Below are 24059 nucleotides of genomic sequence, written 5' to 3' on the forward strand. Positions count from 1 at the left end.
ACAACAAGCATTGTTAATTTCCTACCACTTTGTTTGTAATTCTGTATTGTTTGTATTGCTCTTTTGCTATTTTGTAAACGGGTGTCTGTTTGCTAACGTTTTCTTCCTTTTATTTTTAAAATAAAAAAATTTTAAAAATAAAAGAAAATATCATTTGTGCTGTTTCCAGCTTTCTCATTGACCCCAATCAATCTGATGTTATTTTTCTTTGCTCAACTTGTAGCTGTTGGATTGATGTTTCATGGCCTCCTGCTAATTTTAAGGTATCTTTCTTTTCATTATTACTGTCTATAATTCTGTCTTAAAGAACTGAAATACTATCTTCTCCTTTGTTCCATCTGTTGCATATACCTTCACAGGAGGTTTTAATTTGTTGGCTTTATATTTGACTCTGTTTCATGGATTCCACTTCTTTCCTATTCTGGGCAGTACTTGTTTCCATCATTTTTCTAAGCTTGTCTATTCTTTTATCTGTGTCTTCTCTAATATTTTTGATTTTAAATATCATTTCTTTTTGTACCTGATTTTCTCCATAGCTTTTTCTACTTGCTTTTTCACTTCTGCTGCTATCATTTCAGAAAATTCCCATGTTTGATTTCCAATTTCATCTATCTCCTTGATTTCTGGGCTTGTCCTTAGTGGGCTAGGGGTCTGGGGTTGCATTTTGCCTCTGTGTCTTGTCATTTTTTTATTTTCTCCTTTTTATTTTGTTTTCTATGTTGACACCTGCCAGTCTGTTATGCAACTACTTAGGTTTCCCTAGAGGATGTTTGTTCTTCAGGGATGTGTTTTAGATGTAGATGGTGTCTTATAGCTATCCCAAGGCCCTAGTTTCTCAATTTGTAAAAGATGCAAGATTACTATTTGGCTCAGTCCCTAATCCTTTGGTAATGAGCTGTGGTGGTCATTATGACCTCATATAGTCATAGTGTTTTCATACAGGGGAGAAAAACTGTTTATAACATGTATGACATGCTGGCTAAAGTAGTACCATTAGTAATACCAATAGTTTCAAGTGCAGTTTAACTACTGATAAACTATGGTAACCATTAACCTGATACCTCTGATCATGGTTGTAAACTCTAAAATTGTGTAATGAAATCAAACATATACTGTGCACTGTGATTTTCCCTTTAAGTGATTTCACTCTTCTGTCAGGAGCAGGGGTGGGGGTTAAGATGATTAGGGGGTAGGCTAAAGTGATGAGTGAGGTTGAATATAGTAAAGTCAGAGCTACTTTCAGTTTTTCTCTTGAGCAAAACCTTTTCAAATGTAAAATATCGAATTAATTGCCTTCCTGTCTTCATTAGTCAGAAATCTTGGTTTTGTGGATTAAAAACCCAATACTAGCTACACAGGCAAAAGAATATTCTATTGGTTCATATTAACCAAACCTTGGCAGGGTATAGGCTAGTTCAGGATGCCTGGGACCACCAGTAACTGAAAGATCACTAGAAATCTGTTTCTTTCTATCTCTCATACCTGTTTCTGTTAGTTTTACCTTTTCCCTAGTGAAGAACAATTTTTTTTTTTTCATACAAAGCCATAACCACTAGCTTTTGTAGATTGGCAACTTTCCAGACTCATCATTAGATTTCACTCCAGTGCCAACTCAAAATTTAGAAATTCCAGAGAAAGTTACAGTAGACAGTATGAGATACTATAACTGAACCAGCTTGAATTTAGTGTCCATCCTTGGAATAATCTCTACTGTTAAGAAGACAGGAACATATGAAAAACAGTGAGGGGTGCCTGCAGTTCCAGATTCAAGCTGGAAGAGAAGAAAAGAACAGGTGCCTTTGCCATTCTCAGGCAAAGGGAGTGTCGCAGGCAGATGAAACATCATAGGCCACCACCCTTACCCATGATGGATGTTTCAAGAGCACAGCTGGTGGCTTGAAACCATACATAGTACCCTTATGGTAAATTCTGACATATAAATTAATCACAGTAAGAGAGTAACAATAATAAGAAAATAGAACAATGATGACATACTAAATAAAAGTTATGTGAATGTAGCCCCTCCCTCGTCTTTCCCAAAATATATAAGATGTTCTTTAACTGAACAAAAGGGCTATGTCCTGATAAACCCATCTGTTGTCAGTAGAAAATATAGTAAGTCAAAAATGTATCTAACAATCCTAACTTGCCACTCTAGCTTAGCAACATGGTGCACTCTAGAGTATCAGTGGCTTACTTTTTTGTCACAGTGCTGGTTGGGGGCTGCTCAGCATCACAACAGTGGCATACTTCATATCACTAGCTAAGGAAAAGATCAAAATTCAGAACCCTAAATTCAGTTTTTATTGAATGGCTATAACTTTTATGCTACTGTTAAGTCAAAAGCCCTAAGTTGAGCTGTCATAATTCAGGGGCCATCCTTCTTCCTGTAAGGATGTGAGATGATGTTGCAGTGCCTGTATATGAGATAACATGAAATGAGTAACAGGCACTGTGACATGGGTTTAGGCTGCTGCATTAGGGTGACTTGAACAAATGCACTATGATACAATGCTAGGCAATCTGATAACCAAGACTCAGCGACTAATGAGTGGGCCGTATATACACAGTGAATGTTCTGGATAAGGGAGCAAGTAGGTTCTAGGCAAGACAGAGCATGGTGACACGAGATTTCATCATGCTATTCAGAGTAGGATGCAATTTAAAACTAACAAATTATTTTATTTCTGGAATTTTCAATGCAACACTGTTGGGCCACAATTGACCATGAGCAAATAAAGCACAGAAAGGAATGAAGGTGGGATACTGTAATGCCTGCTGCACTCTCTAGCCACACTGCTTTCCAGATTGTGACCCTCCTGCTAGTGGCACCTCCACTTACCTGGACTTAAAAAAACTGTGATCTGTTCTAAAGTAAAACCCAAATTCCTCATTTTAGAATCCAAATCCCTTCTCAACCTGGCCACTTATACTCCCCATCTTTTCCTCACAACCACACAGTGCTGCTGCCCTTGATATTGTCAGATACGCAAAGCCTCTCCCACCCCTACACACTAGCTCCTGTCCATTCTTTCCTGGAACTAGGTTGTCTTTTCTCACTTTTTTTCCTTGGTGCATTTTCCTTCAGGATTTACATAGTATGTTGTCCTACTCTTAGGTTAAGCTAATTTGGCAGTTCTAATAAATAAAATCACAAATTAACAAGGCTAAGTCTCTTTTTCTCCCTCTGGAAGTGGATTCAAGAATAATGTTAATTTAGTTTATTGACATTCAAAATAGTTCAGTTGTACCAAATGCTAGGGCAGTGCCTCCTATCCAGTACTGACATATACTTCTGATCCTCCTTCCTGTCATATCAGTCCAAAATGTAGATCATCTCTCCCTGGGGTTTGAAATGGGCAAGTAAAGAAACAACCTATCTGTGTAGCTGGCTACTTGTTAAAATTATTAGTATACATATTTTCAGCCATTATTTTTCTCCTCAGATGAGATTTCCAGAGCAAAAATCCCAAACAGTTGTGAGGTTTGTAACAAATAAAATGTTAACAGTAAAAAAGTTCTAGTTGATCTTTTTGTGACAGTGGAGTACCGAAATCCCCCAATACAATTATATTACTGCTTATTTGATTTTTCCTGCCCATTAATATTTGTTTTGTATAGTTGGGTGCACTGGTATTTGTTGCATATATATTTATGATTGTTATCTCTTCCTCTTGGATTGTTCCCTTTACAAGGATGTAGTGACCTTCTTTATCTCCCTTAATCAGTCTTGGCTTGAAATTCACTTTGTCTGCAAATGGAATAGCTACCCCTGCTTTTCTCTGTCACATACTGCTTTCCATCCTTTAACTTTCAGTCTATCAATTACTTTTTGAATTAAATGTGTTTCTTGTATGCAGCATACTGATGGATCTTGCTTCTGGATTCATTCTGCCAGTCTATGTCTTTTGATTAGTGAAGTGAGGCCATTAACACTGATGTTTACAACTGACATGTATAGACTTATACTTGTCATGTTATTTTCGTATTGTTGGCTCCCTTTTTGTTCCCCATGTTTAATTGTTTGCCTTGCCTGGTAGATTCCTTCTGTTTGGGTTCATGGAGTTGTAGTCCTTGTTATCTCTTTCTAGAATGTCCTTCAAAACATTTTGGAGTGCTGGTTTGGTGGTCATAAATTTCCTCAGATGTTCTTTGTCACAGAGGTATCTTATTTCTCTATCGGTTTTGAAAGATAATTTTGAGGAGTACATCTCTCTCACAATCTGGGTTGAAGGTTTTCCTTTAGAGCTTGCAATACTTCACTCCAAGCTCTCCTTGACTTCAGGATTTGTGCTGAGAAATCAGCTGTGATTCTGATGGGCTTTCCTTTTTATGTGATTTGTTTCTTTTCTCTAACAGCTTTTAAGATTGTATTCTTGTGCTGAATTTCTGGAATCTTGACTATGATATGCCTGGTTATAGAATTTTTTTGATCTTGGCTAACTGGAATTTTATATGCCTCACTCATTGGTATGTCAAATTCTTTTTCTCTACCAGGGAAGTTTTCTTCCATGACATCTGTTTTTTTTTAAACATATCATTTGTGCTATCTCCTGCTTTTTCATTGACTCAAATTAATCTTATTCTTCTTTGCATTATCTATCAGTTGCTGCATTCATTTCTCATGGTCCTACGCTATTTTTAAGAAATCTTTCTTTTCATGATGAATAACTGCAAGCCTGTCTTGTATATCTGAGATCCTGTCCTCATATTGGCTTAATCTGCTGTGAATACTTTCAATGCAATTTTTGTTCTCCTGGATGTCTGCATGAATCTGCTTCTGGACTCTATTTCTTTCCTATGCTGAGTATTCATGGCTTCCATAATTTTCTTAAGCTCCTCTATCTTTCTGTGTGTACCTGCTCCAGTGTCACTAAACATGGTTTTCATTGTAGACACTATCTCTGCAGTTATCTGAGAAATTATTTCTGATTTGATTTTTTTCTAGAGCCTCATTCAGTTGCTTTGTTATTACCACTTTAGAGAGGCCAGGTGTGTGGCTTTCAAATTATTCCACTTCACTGCCCCCTGGGTATGCCTTTGGAGAACTGGATATTTGGGGTTGCATTTTGTTTATATGTCTTTTGATTTTATTTTAGTTTAATTTCTGAGGTGATATTTGTAAACTGCCTATGATGGGTTGCTTTATTACTCATATTTAGAAACCATAAGAAATGACTTCTTGTAGTCAATCTCAGTCTTGGAATACCAGGAAAAACAGCTGTTTAAAACAATTATGTCACTTTTGGTTATAGTGGTACCAATGACAATAGCATAAACATAGCCTAGAAAATGACAAACTGAAGTAACCATTAAGTTGCCACCTTTAAACATATGAACTAGATTTATGGTTAGATAACAAAATCTAAAGTAAACTAGAAAGTTGTATGAACTGTACAAGTCCTTAATATGTCAATTTTGCCCTCAGGCATTAATATTTACAATGGGTTGGAGACAAAAAAGAAAAGTAGAAGAAGGGGAAGAGATTAGAAATAAGGCTGGAGGACAAAAGGGGGTTCATGCTAACTTTGGGAAACTGTTGCAGAAGACTGCCGGGAAAGAGAGAAGAGCTAAAAAGAAGAACAGAACAGGACCACAACCACAAAGAGACTACACACCACATTCATACTCATATAAAAATAACTTCAAACAATGGAGTAAAAAGTAAAAACAGAACATACACATACACACACAAAAAAAACTATAAGAAAGAAGAAAAAAAAGTCCACTTCTAGGTTTGTTTCTGTTGTCACTGGTAGATAATGTGTGGAGACAGAGTCTGGATCCATGTTGATTTATCCCAGCAAGCCGGTAGTTTTTGACAGGGTAGTAGATAGTCTGCAGGAGCCTGCACCTTTTGGTTGCCTGAAGCAGTCAGCACACTTCCTGTGGGTTTGAGCCCAGCTGGGAGCTGCCAGCCACTCTGAGTTCTGAGCTCCGCCAGGCCCTTCTCCAAAATGGTTCCTGGCCAATCACTCTCTCACATAGGATAACGGAGCCCTCAGCACTTACCATCAGCTAGTGCAATCCATGTCTACTGCTCCACTCTACTGCTGCATCTCTCCATGGAAGCCTCTGGGATCACCAGCACTTGCCACGTTTGCAGGTCTGAATCACTCCTCTTGCCAGTTTGTCCTCTCTCAGGCAGAAGGGGCCATTCGGTACCTCCTTCCTCATTGACATTTCTCTCCTCACTCTCTCCATGGGCTTTAATTCTAGCCTCAGTTCCTTCCTGGGTCTAGGGGAACTCACTTACCTCCATCTTGTCTTCTCCACACTGCTATATTCCAGCATCTGGATGGCAACACACGGAAAGCTTCTTTCTCTATAACTTTGTACACAAGTTTATTTAAGATTGTCCTCATCTCTCTTCTCCCATGGGTGACAAAGACATGAAGTTCACCCAGTTACTTCCTACAAGCTCAACCAATTTTCTCTGCTATAGATGGCAATTCTCCCATCAAGTCACACCAATTACAGATTATGTTGATTGCCCCATACATTTGGGTGCAATATCTCAAAAGTTAAGTATACCTTTGAGGGTACTTTCTGTCTGTGGGTGTCATCTAGTCTACATGAATATAGGAGGAAACTGAGAAGTGACAGTCTGGATTCTACACTCCCCCCCCATTATTTCATTGGGATGGACTAAATTCTCAAAGGTCATCTGGTAAGAGGAAGAGCCAACTTTCCTAAAATAAACCACACCACTCTGAAAATGCCCTCCTTTTCTGCCACTTTACTTTGTATTTGCATATTTTACATACTTGTTTTTTGTCTACCTTCTACTTTGCAGTCCAAGTCTGATCCTGAAGTGGAAGGTATGTGACTGTAAGTTTCTTTGGAGAATTAGTCCTTTATTTCTTTTATGGAGCACTGAGAAAGCAAAGGGCAAGAAGAAGCTATTTATCCCAAGAAGTTAGGGCTATAAGGGATCTTGCGATGATGGAACCAAGGCCCAAAAGGAGGAAGTAGCTGCTAAGTTGGTAGAAGAGCAGGATTAGATTCTAGGTTGACATAACCATTTGTTAAACCAACAAATTTAAATTTGGATGTCTGAGACATTGCGATAGGTGCTACCAGAAACATAGCCTGGCAGAATTTTATACAACAGTGATGGCAAGATACCTAACAGGAGATGATGATAATCTAGATATTGCAAAGTATTAGGTGGTATTGGTTTAACAGTGAATAGCTACATGTTTATTCCAAAAATCATACTTTCCCTACCCACAATTCCACCTGCCACCCAGCCCACCAAGGGTTGTCTGGAATGGGTCAGGAATCCAAAGGAATGGACTCTAAACCAGAGACCTGTTCTAGTTTACATTGTTGGCCTTTCTCTGGCTTGGGTTTTCTCTCTTGCCTCCTACGTTCCTTACAATTCTTAAAAGGTGAAGGGTGATGAGTTCTGACATCACAGCAGTATTGGGTGACCTCCAAGACCATGTGTGCCTTTGACCATGGCCCTGAAGAGGCCTTTCTCTTGGAACAACCCATCTAGCAATAATTATTGTAAATAAATATTGAGCAACTAGCACATGTGAGACACTCTGCCAAGCCCCTCACATCTCAGCCTCAGATAATGCTCTCAACAGTATTAAAGGTGAGGAAACACCGGAGAAGTTGGTCAAGTTCTCTTGGCAAATGCAGTGAGAAAGTAGCATATCAGGTTCTGCAGGTAGGATGGCCTCACACTAAAATCTGTTTTCGTTAGAGTACAATGATTTTTTCAAATGCAAAATCCTATAGCATTATCTTTTAAAATGCAAATCTCATATTTTTAAAATGAAAAGTCACCGTACAAACATCTTGCACCTAGGACCATGGTGCAACAAAGTTATACTGAAAGACAGACTATGGGAACAGGTATCACAGTGCACGGGGTCTACACTTAGTTGTGACACTGACACATGCCCTCAGGCACTCAGTCCTCCTCCTTGCATAGTGGCAACTGTTGTTTGATCTCATCTCAATTTCAGAGGAAGAGCATAAAAATTACACCTTTAAAAGCTGTAGTGTAGGGGCCAGAAGTTTAGCTCAGTGGTGTATCACCTGCCTGGCAAGTGTGAGGTCCTGAGTTTGATTCCTGATACTTAAAAAAAAAAACCAAAACTGTAATGTATATCATTTTCAGCTTCTCTCATCTGGAGAAAAGTATTTCAGAAACAAGTGATGTGAAGGTTCTGCTTTTTTTTTTTTTTTTTTCTGGAATCAGGAATCAAACTCACGACCTTGCACTTGCTAGGCAGGCACTGTGCTGCTGAGCTAAATCCCCAGCCCCAGTGAAGGTTCTGCTTTTAAGACAAGTTGATGGCCCATCTTTTCTGACACACATTTTAATAAAGGGCACAGACTTTCACAACTCAAGAGTGCATAAGGTATTCTGAAGTCTTAACTCTGGGACTGTGAGACCAGATTATCTTATTTGCTGTAGGGAAGAGGACAAAATTTGGGGACTCTATAATTCAAGAATGATATAGTCTATAGTCAGGAAGCAGTACTTTAGGTGAAGTATTGGAGAGGAAGGTAAAAAAGATGCTAGAGGGCGTCAGAGGGTAAAGAAGTCCGGTAAAGAATGACTCATTGGTAAAGGCCTTTAACTTCATAGACTCAGAACATGCCCAACAATTTTCTGCTGAATTAAATCTGATTTTATAGAGGAAAGAAAGGAAATATATGTTATCATATGGTATTATTATTTAGGACAAACTTTCAACAGTAAGATCCTAAAATGTTAGATTATGTTACTATTGGGAAGGGGTACAGTTTTCCTAGCAATTAGCGTAAGTGGGATAAATACCTGTCTAGGTGGATCTGACAAGGAGTTTTTTACCTGATGGCAGGGGACCTGACTAGATAATTTTGGGAGAAGGGGTGGAGAAGAGGTCCTTTACCTTGTTCTCTAAAATTCAGATATGAGTTCAGGGTTCAGGTTTTGTTGTGCCCATTCAGAGGCAAGATGCTGCCATCTAGTGGTATCTCTCATGCTCAGTAACATCTAACTGGCAGACACTAACCTCATCAGAAAACACTTCAATAACAGTCTCTGTTCTTTCCTCAGACCAAATAGACTCAAATAGGAAAGCCATACAGGAAATGCAATATATATTAAATTATGTGTTGAATTAGAATATTCTTTTGAGAGGAATGTAAGAGTAGGTAGTATAGCACCGCAATGTGGGAATCCAGGGTTCACTTATGCTTGTTCCTTGTGCCTTTAGTGGATAAACTTGGGTCCAAGGTTTGCAATAATCTGGGAGAGAGATTCTAGCACCAGGTGCAAATCAATTTTTTAACGTGCAACATTGCTGACAGTCAGCAGGAGTTTTCTGTCATTGGGAATATCCAGACATAGGTTTGTGGGAAAGATAAAGGCATTTAAACTAGCAGAACTACTGACTGGAACAGTCTCTAAAACTCCTTTAAAAAATCCTAGAACTTGCATTTCTCAAAGGTAGGTTTTCACTACTGCACCTGTCTTCATTATTTTTCTCTCGTTGCTGAGACAAAATACCTGATGCCCAAAATTAAGGAAGGAAAGGTTTACTTAGCTCACTGTTTGTGGAGGTTTCAGTCTAGTGGCATAGAGCCACACTTGGCTGATTCCAAGGTAGAGTGGCACATGGCAGAGGGCAACAGTCATGGCAAAAGCAACAAGAGCCAAAGGGAGCAGCAGCAGAGAGAAGAGCAAATCTCTTTCCCTCCCTTATACTGTATGCAAACTACCCGCCCCCAGGTGGGTGTAGCACTCACACCCATAATCCCAGCACTGGGCTATGGATAAATCAAAAATCTAGAAGCCCACCCCATGACTGAATGAGAATGGGGGGGGGACATGAAGACACAAACCATAACATTCCACCCCTGACCCCCCAAAGACTCATGCACAAAGACTTTTGCATTTAGTCCATCTGCAAGAGTTGTTAAAGTCCTAACAGTTTCAGCACTGCTGAAAAGTCCAAGTACCAAGTCTCTTCCCAGATGTAAGGCAAACTCTCAGCTGCAAGCCCCCATACAAATGAAAAGTTAAACACATCCAACTTTCAATAATATTCCTAAAGGTACAAACAGGTGGATACAGAACATTGGGGCCAAAGCAAGTCCAAAACCCAGCAGGGCTAACATTATGTCCTATAGTTCCATGTTCAGCATCTGAAGCAATCTGTGGCACATTATGAGCTCCAAAGGGCTTGTATGACTCCACCTCTATGGCACTTCAGGTGGTTACAGCTTCCACAGCTTCTCTCTTAGGCCTGCTTTGCTCCCTCCTTGCAGCTTTCCTTAGACAACTCATCTTCCTGGCTTTTCCAAATTTCTGAGGTCTCCACCGCACTTGTTGCTTCATAAGCACAAATTCACAGACTGCCCTCTCAGTGGCACATTGCCTGACTACCCATGCCTTCTGAAATCCAGGTGGAAAGCCTCTTTAACATCAGAACTCTTGAATTCTGTATGCACCTAAAACCAGTGCCACATGGGTGATGACAAGGTCTGCTGCCACCTGGAGCAGCAGCCAAGCTTTCCTCTCTCTTGGCCATAGAGGTTGAGTGCCTGGATCACTGGGCACTCTGAACCCAATTCTAAGGAGTAAATTCTCTATGCCACCACCATTCTGGAACATGGTGCTCTGTGGCTTTCTTCTCAAGTCATGGTCTTTCACCTTTGCAGTTTTGAGGCTGCAAAGGTTGGAGACTTGCTTCTTGTGATGCCCTCAGGCCATCTTTTCTATTGTCCTGTTCCTCCTCAGCAATCAAGATATCCTCAGCTCCACCCTTGCAATCCACAGCTTTATTGAAGTTTCATTTCTGGCCAAACTCACAGATGGGTGTCGCCAGAGGGACTTAACTATCCTTCACCTGACATCTATAATTCTCCACATCTCCACATCCAAATGTGCCTTCCTACGGAAGCCTGTGTTCTGCCTCCTTCCCAGGCTCTCAAGGTGAACGTCCTTGTTGGTAAATCCTTCACTCTCCTACAGTGCAGCATATCCTTCCTGCATCCCTCACAGACTTCAAAACCCAACAGTAGAACTGTGTTTGACTCGTTCAGGGCCTGGTGTATGGGAACTCAGAGCAGTGAACTAGAAGGGGACTGGAGCACTAACTAGTGGTGGGGTTTCAAGGAGAGCCAGGACAACCCCTTTTCCTTCCTACTCTGAGCCTTTGCTTTTGACTTAATGGATTATGATCCCTTTTGCTGTACTTTCTTGACCAGGAACTCAAGTTTATTCTCTGTCAAGTCAGATGTTGCCTAGAGAAATCCAGCTGTGCTCTATTAGGTCTTTTTCTTAGAAGGAGTCTGAATGATCTATCATCAGTTTTACCTGCCCCTTCTGCTGAGTTACCCAAAGGTCACATGATGCAAACAGCAAAGCCAGAAACAGAATTCCCCCCAACTGGCTCCCAGGGTGGTACTTGATCTCAAAGGAACAATGTAGAGGAAATGCGTTTGAGTGTTGATCTCAAGAGTGTTACCCAAACCTGAGCTTAGAGTGCCTATGGCTTCCCTGTGACACTGGAGATATGACAGCAAGAGAAGCCTTTCAGGAAGAGGTATTTTTACAAAGGAATAGAAAACAAAAATTAATACTGCAAAATCATTTGAATGAAACTTTGGACTGTGACTCTTCTAAGCTAGATTAAAATCCAATAGGTTCTAGAGTCAGAAGCAGTCACTGTAGAGGGTCTGGCAAAGCTAAGAAACTGCAGAAAATACTACTGTCTTTGGCATAAAACCCATGTTCCAATCTCAAGAGAAGCTGCTTCAAAATGAGTAAAACACAGTCACACAGCCAAAGAGTTCAACTGACAGCCAAGTTCTTAGCCTGCAGTGCTAAGAATGAAAGCCAAGCAATTAAAGCTGAGGAAATGGATTACATAATCATACAGCAAGTGGTTTAGCTCAGTTATAACAAGGACTTCACTGGGTGTTCAAAATTGCTAAGCTGTCTTTACTTAGATGATTCAAGCACATTTATTTAGTAGGGAGAGTGTCAGGGGGAGAAATGAGCGACTACCTGAGCTCGCTCTCCATCCACTTTCCATCCTTGTCTCTTATCCATTTTTCCACCTCCCACCCATCTTTATGTCTTGAGAAGATCTAAACTACTGTTGGAACAAGTGAAGCTGACAACAAACCCTGAACTTCTTTTCTAGATATTTCAGGTTCACCCCTCCCTATACTCATCACTCACATTAACCAGACAGCTGTGAAATAATTGCACACTTAATATGTCTTTGTAATCGTCTTTTCTTCTGTGTTGCCCCAAGCAACATCAAAAATTACCTAGACAAATGGGGAAGGCTATTGTTTCACTAAAACTCTTTCTTCATATAGTGTAATGGGATAAAAATAAGTAAAATCCCTTTACCAAAGTTTCTAATCAAAAATAATTTTCACTGAGCACAGTGGTACATGCTTGTACTCCCTGGTACAGGAGATTAAGGCAGAAAGATTGCTTGAACCCAGGAGTTCCAGAAACCATCTCTTAAGAAATAATGTTTCACATTGCTTTTTTGTCCCTTCTTTGCTATTTTTCGTTTTGTCTCTTTTATAAGAATATCATTTCATCTAGAAATTGACTACTTAAGGAAAATAAAGTATTTATTTAAAAATAAACAAAACAGGGTACCTTGCCTCCTGCTGCCATCATGGGATGCCTCTGACCTCCTGGGAAAGCCAAGTCTGCTCCAAGGGCTGCTACCAGAGGCTGGACTCGGTGCCCTGCCTCTGGCCATCATGGGACATACCTGACCCCCAGAAAAGCCAGAATGAGTCTGAACCCCAGGGAACACAGGGACCTTCAGTAAGCTACCTGGGTAGGGTGAGGCAGGTGCTCTGCCTCCTGCTTTGAAAATAACAAGGAGAAGGAGCAAAATGCAACCTCAGAACTCCACCCTATCTAGAACAAGTCCAGGAGACATCGACATAGGAGAACCCTGAAGCTATGTACCTGAAATTTCTGAAATGACAGCAACTGAAGTAAACAAATTAATTCCATCAGGCCATAGAAGAAATCAGATCAGAAATAATCTCCCAGGTAAAGAAAGGAATGACAACAATAATGAAAGAATTGCTCGGCACATCTGAAGAAGACAGATAAAAAAAAAATAGAAGAGCAGAGAAAAATAATGGAAACCTTGAATGAACAATATAGGAAAGAAGCAGAATGCATGAAACAGATTCAAAGTGATAGCGAGGAAAAAAAAGTTCCATCGAAAACTGGCAAAACCATTTGAATGAAGCTGAAGATATATTTTCAGATCTTGAAGACAGCATTGCAGCTAATGATTGTGAAAGGAAAGACTTCTTAAGAATAACAAGGAACCAGAAAATAAAATATAAACAGCTGCAAGATGAGACAAAGAAACACAGTGTAAGACTAATGTGTCACTGAAACAGCAGGAGTCAACACAAATGACACAAAAAGACTATTTGCAGAAGTAATAGAAAATTTCCCAAGCATTGAAAAAGAATCTGACATACAAGTAAGTGAGGCATATAGAACTCAATTAGCTATAATCAACATAAATCTACATCCACAGATATAATAAGCAAGATCCCCCAAATTCAGCAAAAGAATAGAATATTGAAAGCTGTTTGAGAAAAGAAACAGATCCATTATAAAGGAAAGCCCATCAGAATCACGGCAGATTTCTCAACACAAACCATCGAGAAGAGCCTCGAATGAAGTATTTCAGGTCCTGAAAGAAAACAACTTCCAGCCCAGAACGATGTATCCTGTAAAAAAATCCTTTAAAATTAAGGGGGAAATTAAGTATTTCCACGACAAAGAACTGAAGAAATTCATGAGCACCAAATCAATCCTACAAAGAGTATTGAAAGATATTCTAGAAAGATAAAAATGACCACAATTTCAAGATCAACAACAGAAAGGAACCACCAAACAGAGCAAGCAATTAAAGAGAGGGAAAAAGTAGGAAACCAACAGCAGGAAAAGAACATGACAAAGATAAGCCAATACATATATTATAACCATTAATGTAAATGGCCTCAATTCACCAATCAAAAGAAGCAGACTAGCAGAGTGATCAAGAAACAAAATCCAACAATATGTTGTATACAACACATTTAACTCCAAAGGAAATTCACAGACCAAAAGTCAAAGGATAGAAAACAATTCTCCATGTGATAGCAACAAGAAAAAAGTGGTGTTAGCTATTCTGTTTGCAGACAATGTGAACTTCAAATGAAGAATGATCAAAAGAGATAAAGAACATCACTACATACTTGTTAGAGGAAAATTTCAAGATGAAGGGATAACAATCATAAATATGTATGCACCAAATATGGGACCACCCAATTATATAAGACAAATCACAAAACTTGTGAACAAATGGACTTAGTAGGCATTTACAGAGTATTCTGCCCAACAAAATCAGAACACACACATTTTCAGCTGCACATGGGATGTTCTCTAAAACAGACCACATAATAGCCCATAGAATATGGTTAAGTAAATACAAAGGAAATAAAAATATCCCATGCATATTATCTGAAAATAGTGCAATGAAACTGAAAATCAATGACAAAAGGAACCACAAAACTCCATAAACATATGAAATTTAGTAAGCCTCCAGAACAACCAATGGGTCACATGTGAAATTAAAGAAGAAATTAAACACTACCTACAATCAAGTGAAAATGTAAATACAACTTAGCAGAATCTCTGGGATGCAATGAAAACAGTCCTCAGATGGAAATTTATAGCAGTAAATTTACACATCAGGAATAAAGAATGAGAACAAATAAACAGCCCAATGCTGCACCTTAATCTTCTAGAAAAAGAAGAGCAAGTCAAGTGCAAAGTCCAAAGAAGGGAGGAAATTATAAAGATTAGGGCAGAAATTAACACAATGGAGATGAAGAAAATAATACAAAGCATTAATGAATCAAAGAGTTGATTCTTTAGAAGAATAAATAAAATTGATAAATCCCTAGCCAATCTTACCAAAAAAAAAAAGGAAAGAAAAAACTCAAATTCATGCAATAACGACTGAAAAAGGTAAAATCACTACAGATCCTATAGAAATTCAGATTATCAATACCTACTTTGAAAATCTTTACTCTCACAGGATGAAAAACAGAAGAAATGGACAGATTCCTAGGCATGTATGAATTGCCAAAGCTGAATCAAGAAGATATAGCCATTCTGAATAACCCAACATCAGTTAATGAAATTGAAAATGTGTTTACAAATTTACCAACAAAGTAAAGCCCAGGTCCTGATGGATGCACAACTAAATTCTATAAGAAATTGAGAGAAGATTTAATGCCAATACTCCTCAAACTCTTAAATGATATTGAAAGGGAAGTAATTCTCCCTAACTCATTTCTGGAGGCAAGCATCATATTGATACCAAAACCAGAGAAAGACCCAACCAAAAAAGAGAACTACAGATTAATCTCTGTAATGAACATAGATGCAAAAATCCTCAATAAGATACTAGCAAACAGAATGCAGCAAATCAAGTCACACACCATGATCAAGTGGGATTCATCCCACAGATACAGGGATGGTTCAATATATGCAAATCAATAAATGAATACATTAAATCAATAGAACCAGAGACAAAAACCACATGATCATCTCAGTAGATGCAGAAAAAGCTTTTGACAAAGTCTAACATCCATTCATGATAAAAACCCTATAGAAAATAGGAAGACTGTCTTTATATCAATCTGATCAAAGCCATCTATGACAAACCAACAGCCAACATCATACTAAATAGACAAAAACTGAAAGCTTTCACTTTAAAATCAGGAAAAAGACAAGGATGTCCACTGTCACCACTTCTATTCAACACTGTTCTGGAAACACTAGCCAGAGCAATTAGACAACAGAAAATAAAAGGAATAAGGACAGGAGAAGACATTAAATTATCATTATTTGCAGAATACAGGATATTCTACATGGAAGTCCCCCAAAACTCCACCAAAAGACTCCTAGAATTAATAAACAAATTCAGTAGCATAGGTGGATACAAAGTCAACACCTGCCTCATTTCTGGAGGCAAGCATCATTTTGATACCAAAACCAGAGAAAGACCCAACCAAAAAAGAGAACTACAGATTAATCTCTGTAATGAACATAGATGCAAAAATCCTCGATAAGATACTAGCAAACAGAATGCAGCAAATCAAGTCACACACCATGATCAATAGCATTCCTGTACACAAACAACAAACACACTGAGAGAAAAATTAGGGAAACCATACTTTTCACAGTAGCATCCAAAAGATGAAATAACTAGGAATCAACCTAACAAAAGAAGTAAAAGATCTATACAGTGAAAATTAGAGTACTCTGAAAAAAGAGATCAAAGAGAATCTCAGAAAATGGAAAGATACTCCTTGTCATGGATAGGAAGAACCAACACTGTGAAAAGGGCCATACTCCCAAAATTGTTATAAAGATTCAAAGCAATCCAGATTAAAATACCATGAGTATATCTTACAGATCTAGAGAAAATATTCCTAAAATTCATCTGGAACCAGGAGACCCAGAATAGCAAAAGCAATCCTGGGCAACAAAGGCAAGGGAAGAGGCATCACAATCCCTGACTTGAAATTATAATACAAAGCTACTGTGACAAAATCAGTATGGTACTGGCAAAAAAACAGACTTGAGGATCAATGGAACAGACTGTAAGATGTAGCCACAACCACAAACACACTCAGCTACCTTATGTTTGACAAAGGAGCCAAACATGTTCACTGGAAGAAAGATAGGCTCTTTAATAAATGGTGCTGGAAAAAACTGGCTCTCCAGATGCTGAAGACTAAAACTAGACACACGTCTATCACAGTGCACTAAACTCAAGTCAAAATGGATTACAGATCTAAATATTAAAATAGAAATACTAAATCTACTGGAAGAGAAAATAGGTAAAAATTTGAAGACATAGTGTTAGGCAGAGAGTTCATGAACAAAAACCAAACTGCATGGGAAATACTTCAAAGAATCAATAACCGGGATCTCATCTTACTGAAAAGTTTTTGCACATCTAAAGAAATCACCAATAAAGTAAAAAGAAAACCCACAAGTTGGGAAAACATTTAGCCAACTGTTCCCCAAAGGACTTCTATCTAGAATATATAAAAAATTTAAAAAATCAGGCCCCCCAAATTCAAAGACCAAATACAAAAATGGGCCTGAGATGAATACACACTTCTCAGATGAAGAAATACAAATGTCAAATAAATACATGAAAAAATATTCAACATTATTAGTCATTCAAGAAATACAAATTAAAACAACACTGACATTCCATCTCACCCCAGAAAGAATGGCTATCCTCAAGAAATCAACCAATAATAAATACTGGATGGGCCATGGGAAAAAAGGAACCCTTCTGCACTGTTAGTGGGAATGTATACTGTTGCAAACAATGTGGAAATAGTTTGGAGATTCCTCAGTAAATTAAGATTAGAGGTTCCATTCAACTCAGCTATTTCCCTTGTGGGTATTTTTCTATAAGAACTGAAAACATCTTACCACAGCAACATATGTGCACTCATGTTTATAGCAGCACAATTTGTAACAGCCAAATCATAGAAGACAACCCAAATGTCCATTGACTGAGGAGTGGATAAAAAAGATGTAATATTTTTATATAATGGAATATTACTCACTTTTTAAGAAGGATAAACTCGAGGCTTTTACAGGTAAATGGATGCAACTAGAGACCACACTCATAAGTGAACTAAATCAGACTCATGTGTAAACACTGTATTGTCTCCCTAAGAACCTGAAAGAGTAAATAAAATCTGAAAGATGCAATACATAATGTGAAAGGGAAAGAAACTGCTGAAAAGGAAGGAACAACTGGGATGAAGGAAAAGAAAAGAGAAGGAAGGAAATATTATGCATATATATGTACACAAGATAGCTAAGATAACTGTACTACTAATTCCTATTGGTTTACTGAAAGAACCCTTAATGTTTAATTGCTTGATCAATCTTACATGCCTCTATCTGGTTATCTGAGTAATCACTTTGAAGATAACAATATGTAATACAACCACTGTTAATTTCCTACCACCTTGTTTGAAATTCTGTATCGTTTTTATTGTTTTTGTATTGCTTTATTTATGTCCTTGTATTTGTAAATTTGTTTTTGTTCTTTTTAAAATAAAAAAAAGAAATAAACAAAACATCCTCCTTTAAGGAAAAAAAATCTGGGGACTAATGAGCTGCTGGGGCCACTATGAGACTTTTTAAGATTATTCCTGGCACCTGAGAAGTGATGTCAACTTGGTGAATGGCTTATGAACAAAATTTGTAAGGATGTCACACTTCTCAAAGCTCAATTTTATCATGTGTATTAATAATTAGACCAAAATTTAAATACACTGAGACATGATTTAATGAGCAGAAAATTGTGTCCACAGATAATCTTCATTTTGTCCCTTATTTCTCTCAGCTCCAAAATTAAGATATTCTTTGACCTTCCTTTTCTACCAGTAGACACTTAAAGATTAAACTCAGTGTTTAACTTGTGCCAATGGGAATGAGCCTAGGCATACTGGGAGAGGCTGGGGAAGGACGGGCCAGAGAAGCATGTTTCCTGAAGGAGCATGGGTAGACCCTCCAGAACCACTCCTCTGAGATGGAGGAGTTCACAGGAGCAAGGAGCTTGCAGGAATCTAGTATTAAGCTTACTTGGAATTCTCAAAAGCAGGCAGACTATACAATCTTTTCTGAAGGTTATTTGGTCAGCTATTGTTCATGATGGCTCCAACTAAGAACAAGAGACTTCCTCTAAATGCAAGTGAGGTACAGAAGAGTTTATGGGCAACAGACTACTGGAGAGTCCATTAAACTTGAGCTGCAAACTTGGGTTCAAATAATGCAAGGTGGAGATGAGACACAGAAATCACAGAAGTAAGAATGTAGCACACACAGACAGTCAAGACTTGCTATAGAGCTTTAATCACCAAATGTAAAAACAATAATTCATATATTTAAAGTGGCTCCAGATTCTTCATTGTCTTCACCATCAACAGTCTAGAAATGAAATGATGCACTGAACAAGACCTTCCTGCTTATAATAGTCCTATCAATGTGTTTTTACAAAACACATTTAGTTTTACTCTAAGGTCTCCCAAAGTACAAGAGAAAAGTCATTACCAGCTAGAATTTAGTCAACACAGAGTTTTAAAAATCATTTATGTTTAATTTGGAATGGCTTCTCTTCACTCTTCTCATGCACACTACACAATGACCAGAGGAAACAATGGTAAATGGCTATATCCAGTCTTATTATAAACTGGTAACATGTTTTAGCTCAACTTAATGACCAAACAAAGACAATTTTAACATCAATTAACTTTACACCATTATATTTTAAATATGTATCAAAATGAGTTCTTATAAAAAGGGAGTTGGCAGTCCATTCTCAGATGTGAACAATAAATACCACAGTACTTTCTTTTAACAGCTACTGCAGTGTACCCTATTTACCTAGTATCAACCACGTACATAGGCTCAGACTTCACAGACTGCCTTGCAAATACTTAACTGTGGGCTCTTAGTCACCCTGAGATCAGATCTGCACATGTCTAAAAGAGAAACAACTTTCAAATACTCCAATATTTACTCAAGTGCTGAGAAAGATATCCCTGTTAAATTGGGGTGGGGTGATAGCCCTGTTAAAAGGCAACAAATAGAACAAAAAGATTCTGAAAATCTGAATTCCTAATGTGTTTAACACTATGTTTTGCACATTAGTCTCCAGCCATGTTGCACTGCCTTTCAAAGGCAGCCCTGTGGCTTTGTTTCCATGATCTCCACACGTTTTTAAGATGTGCTTTCTAAATATCCCCATCATTTCATCTAAATGGCAATGAATCTGCACATCTGAGTCAGGAAATTCTTGTTGCTACTTTGTTTTGAAGTATTGTGCATGCAATTTCCTGTCTACTGTTTATTTACTTTCCACCGCAGAATAACACATATTCTGGGCTATAGTGAAAGTCAGATGATATGCAGCACTTAGTTACCATCACTAATTCTATTCTGTACTCCACTTCTATCATTTTTAGATGCCTCCCCAACTTAAATGGTTGAATGGAACAATATGGGCATGGGCACTCTCTAGAAGTTAAATTGTTTACTAACTTTCTGCCAAAATTGAGTAAGGATATTGGAGAGAAAATTGAGTACTATGAAGAGTTAGCAAAACATTTTCTGAGGAAGGCATGGTACAACTGTTCTCTTTTTCAGAGAGGCTCTCATGGAAAAATCAATGCTGGAAAGACACTTAACAATTATCTGAACGATTTTTCATCTAATATTTCAACTCCTGTACAATATCCTGCCAAACTGTTGTCTAGTCTCTGCTAGAACACTTATATGTAGTAAGCTGGTCCAAATTGCTTATTCTTTCCTACACAGAGTAACAGAACAGATAGTAAATGGATTTCCACTAAATATAATAATGAATTTTACCTAACCATTCAACAGTTAGAAGGTGCCTATTGCTACTCAAAAGGATAAACAACATTGTGAGGAGCATTCTATATTTTCTGCAATCATTCAAAATGGAGAAATGTGAATTTTCACAATCACTGTTGAGTAACTGTGTTGTAGAGGGTAGATCAAAACACTTTAGAAGTAATCACTGTAAGGACTCTGAAACAAAGGGAAAACAAATATTTTAAATAATAAATAAAGTTTGCATTTGGAAGATGAAATAGAAATCTTGCACACCAAGTCTTAGTGTAAGAACCGGAGAACGCTGGGGAGTGAACTATGGATAAATCAGTCTGAAGCAGGTGTCATTTTAGACACAGGAGACCAAAGAGAAGGACAGAACAAGTCTAAGCCTGTAGCTTGTGGTCCCCAGGCAAAAGGAAACGGCTCTCTATCTTGATTGTCTCCTCTGGCTTGTTGGATAGCACTGCAAATAACGTCCTTGTTTCTTACTTCTCTCAAAGGGCCCAGACTATTTCGGGGATTATATCTCTCCTTTAAAGACTAACCAAGTAGTAAGTTAACTGGTGGCCAATAACACCAGAATTCAATTTATAAAGGATCAGTTTCTCTAAAGGGATAAGTTTGGCTATATTTTAATTTTCTAAATATATACTGTAGATAAGTCCACTTGAACTAAAAGCATTTATCCCCATCACACATGTAAAATCTAAAAATTGCTAACCATGGTAACTGAGTCTTAGTTGATTCGATTTTTAATGTTATCTCACCTTTGTGTTAAAATGGCAATGGTATTTTTAATAGTAAAGACTATGAGTAACAGAAAAAATAAAGCAACAGAAAACCAACCTTTTAGTCAGTATGTCTTTTATGTGGAAGCTACTCTTTTCATATCTGATTCAAAAGTATCAGATAATTAATATTTAGTAGCTAGATGACAGGAGAGCAAATCCTGCAAAAAAGAACAAAACTCTCTTGACCACTGAGAATTGGAAGTGAAATCAATGAAAGTCTATCAAGTACTCAGGGTAGATTTGGTTGGCATCAAAAACCACAAAAATCTTTGGATTCCAGGTATCATCCACACAGCTGTCATATAAATTCACATAGCTCCCATCTTTGGAAGGGGGTCGCATGTATTTGGAATCTCCGTTTATGTAATCTCCAATTAGCACCCGAGCAAGAAACATAGATTTGTACGTTCTAAACAGATGCCGCTGTGGCAGGCTGACACCATGAATCTGGAATGTGTTTCCGTGCTTTATGTCATCTTTGCAGAAGCGGCTGGAGTAAGCAGCATCTCTAGCAAAATAGGTTCCTTGAACAAAAAGGACCAAAGAGAGCTGAGATTACTCCTAAGAACATACTAAACATAAGCAAAAACATTCTAGTTGGCAGGAAAACTGACACATGGAGTCATAACAAAAACAGGTGAGGACTTTCCTCATCCACAGATCCTTAGAAGAAAAGAATCCACCTGTAGGGGACAGCTGCAGTACAGACTGCCTAGCCCAGGCATGGAGTCGTTGGTATAAACCAGGTCTCTCCAAAACACTTCCGTACCTCCACCTAACTGTAGATACCAGGCTTCTGCTGCAGAAGGAATCTCCCAGAGATACCCAATAAGTACAACACATTAAAACTGTTCTAGAATTAAAAGTGTGGCAGGTTCTAAACTTTGTTGTTGCTGCTGTTTTTGTTACTGGGGGTTTAAAGACCTGGATTTTTACAGTGTGGACTTCCTTCCTATTTCTATTTCCTTCTATCAGTCTCCTTCCCTTCCCTTGTTCAACATCCAGCAAAGCTCTGGAAAGCACAAGGAAAATTTTAGTTCACAGAGATGATTTCAAGCCAGAAGTCATATTTCTATGATGCAGGTTAACAATCCAATAACAATCCTAGAAATAACAGAACTTTATATCCTGGAAAAGATTTCCAGGAAAGTATGAAGCTGTTGCTATGGTCTGGATCTTAAGTGTCCCTCAACACCCAGTGTACTAAAGGCTTGGCCCCCAGCTTGGTGCTACGGGTGGTGGTGGAACCTTCAGGAGGTGGAATCTCATGGGAGGTTTTGGTTGCTGGGGATGCACCCTTGAAGGGATGTGACCCTCATCTTCCTCTCTTTCTCTTCATTTCCCAACTGCCACAAAGGGAGATCTTTCTGCTAGGCACTCCCTGCTATCACCATCTGCCTTTAAGGTGGCCCCAAAGCAACATGGCCAACTGACCATGGACTGAAACTTAAAGCCAAAGTAAACCCTCCCTTCTTTAAGTAGATTCTCTCAGGTATTTTAGTAACAGAAAGTTGACTAACAGATATTCATGCCTGAGCATTCCAGAAGAGTATTTTCATGGGTTCACTGCTTACACATGAAAACTCAATAATGTAGCCCACTTTTTGGAAATAGTTAGTTGGAGGAGACTGACACTGTTAAGGCAATACCTACTATAACCAATTTTGCAGATGAATTGCCAAGTCTCACCTTCACTCAATACAGTAAGGATGGGATTTATTAAGATCTAGAAGAACAACTGTCCAATCTCTTCTCTTTGCTCCTCCTCTCTCTCCTTAATTGCTTGTGGAGATAAATTGAACTTGTACTTTTACAACACTAGAAACAGGGAACGTCCCCACCCAAATACCTTACTGCTCATTAATAGTCTTACCTATAATTTTCTCTAAAAAAACAAACAAAATAAAAACATTTATACTGGTACACAATATAATTAACTTATTATATCACCCTCTATATATTCCCAGGAAGCAGTTTAGTGTATAAGCGCATACACAGAAAGGACTTACACATGAAAATGAAATCTAATGTAAAATTCTCCAACATGGACGTGCTCCAGCTGGGAGTGTGATTGGGATTGTGGCTTCCATCCTGTGTGTATAAAAACTGACTTTTCTGTGACTCAGCCTAAGTAGCAACTCTTAACTATTACCAAATCCCTGAATTAGAAAACAATCAATTATTTCCAAAGAGAGAAAATGCTCTCTCTGGACTCCATTAAGACCTAGAATTCTGATTAATTACCTTTTCCAAATAGAGCGCCATGTATACCATTTATTCTCCAATCAAAGTTATGAATGCAAATTGCTTCCACATATTCACTGCTGGTACCATGAAATAGCATTTGTTCATTAATCTGAGGGATGCCTCTTTTTTTCTTGAGCTGTGCCTTTTTCCTAAAAACACAATACACACAGACAGAACAGCACACACAGAAATATACCATAAGTAGCATTTACTAACTTTTTAAAAAGCAAAGTTCAACAGAAAGTGTGAAAATGTAAGTCATAAAGGACAAAGAAATTCTAGAAAACAATTTTGGGTCCTTCTGGACAACACATAATTCACTTTATCAAAAATTATTAGTCAACACTGAGGAAAGGTTGAAAAATATACTATAAAGGGCCTGGGGATGTATCTCATGGCAGAGCACTGACCCAGCATGTGCCCTGGGTTTGGTCCTCAGTACCCAGGGAAAAAAACAAAAAAAGGAAAATCTTACTGATAGGTTCAGATACCCCAGGCTATGCCCATAAAATTAAAAGTAATTGACTACCTAAGCCAGGTGGGTTTATAAGTGC

At 38.2% G+C, this 24059-nt stretch overlaps 1 protein-coding gene across 5 annotated transcripts in view; it reads right to left on the minus strand.

Moving 5' to 3' along the window:
• Parp11 (poly (ADP-ribose) polymerase family, member 11) overlaps positions 1 to 24059 on the minus strand; it is a 132824-nt gene that overhangs the window by 46794 nt on the left and 61971 nt on the right. For 2 of the 5 annotated variants that reach the window (XM_013511664.1, XM_013511662.1), the window contains exon 7: positions 23503 to 23654. In XM_013511664.1, the coding sequence (XP_013367118.1) occupies positions 23503 to 23654 (152 nt within the window). Of the gene's footprint in view, positions 1 to 18938; positions 21783 to 23502; positions 23655 to 24059 lie in introns of those variants that run through there. The other 3 variants (XR_001233047.1, XM_013511665.1, XM_005378723.2) reach the window with 3 other exon arrangements.

Source organism: Chinchilla lanigera, unplaced genomic scaffold (assembly GCF_000276665.1).
Source record: "Chinchilla lanigera isolate Chin_1 unplaced genomic scaffold, ChiLan1.0 scaffold00012, whole genome shotgun sequence".
In the NCBI taxonomy this organism is placed as follows: Eukaryota; Metazoa; Chordata; class Mammalia; order Rodentia; family Chinchillidae; genus Chinchilla; species Chinchilla lanigera.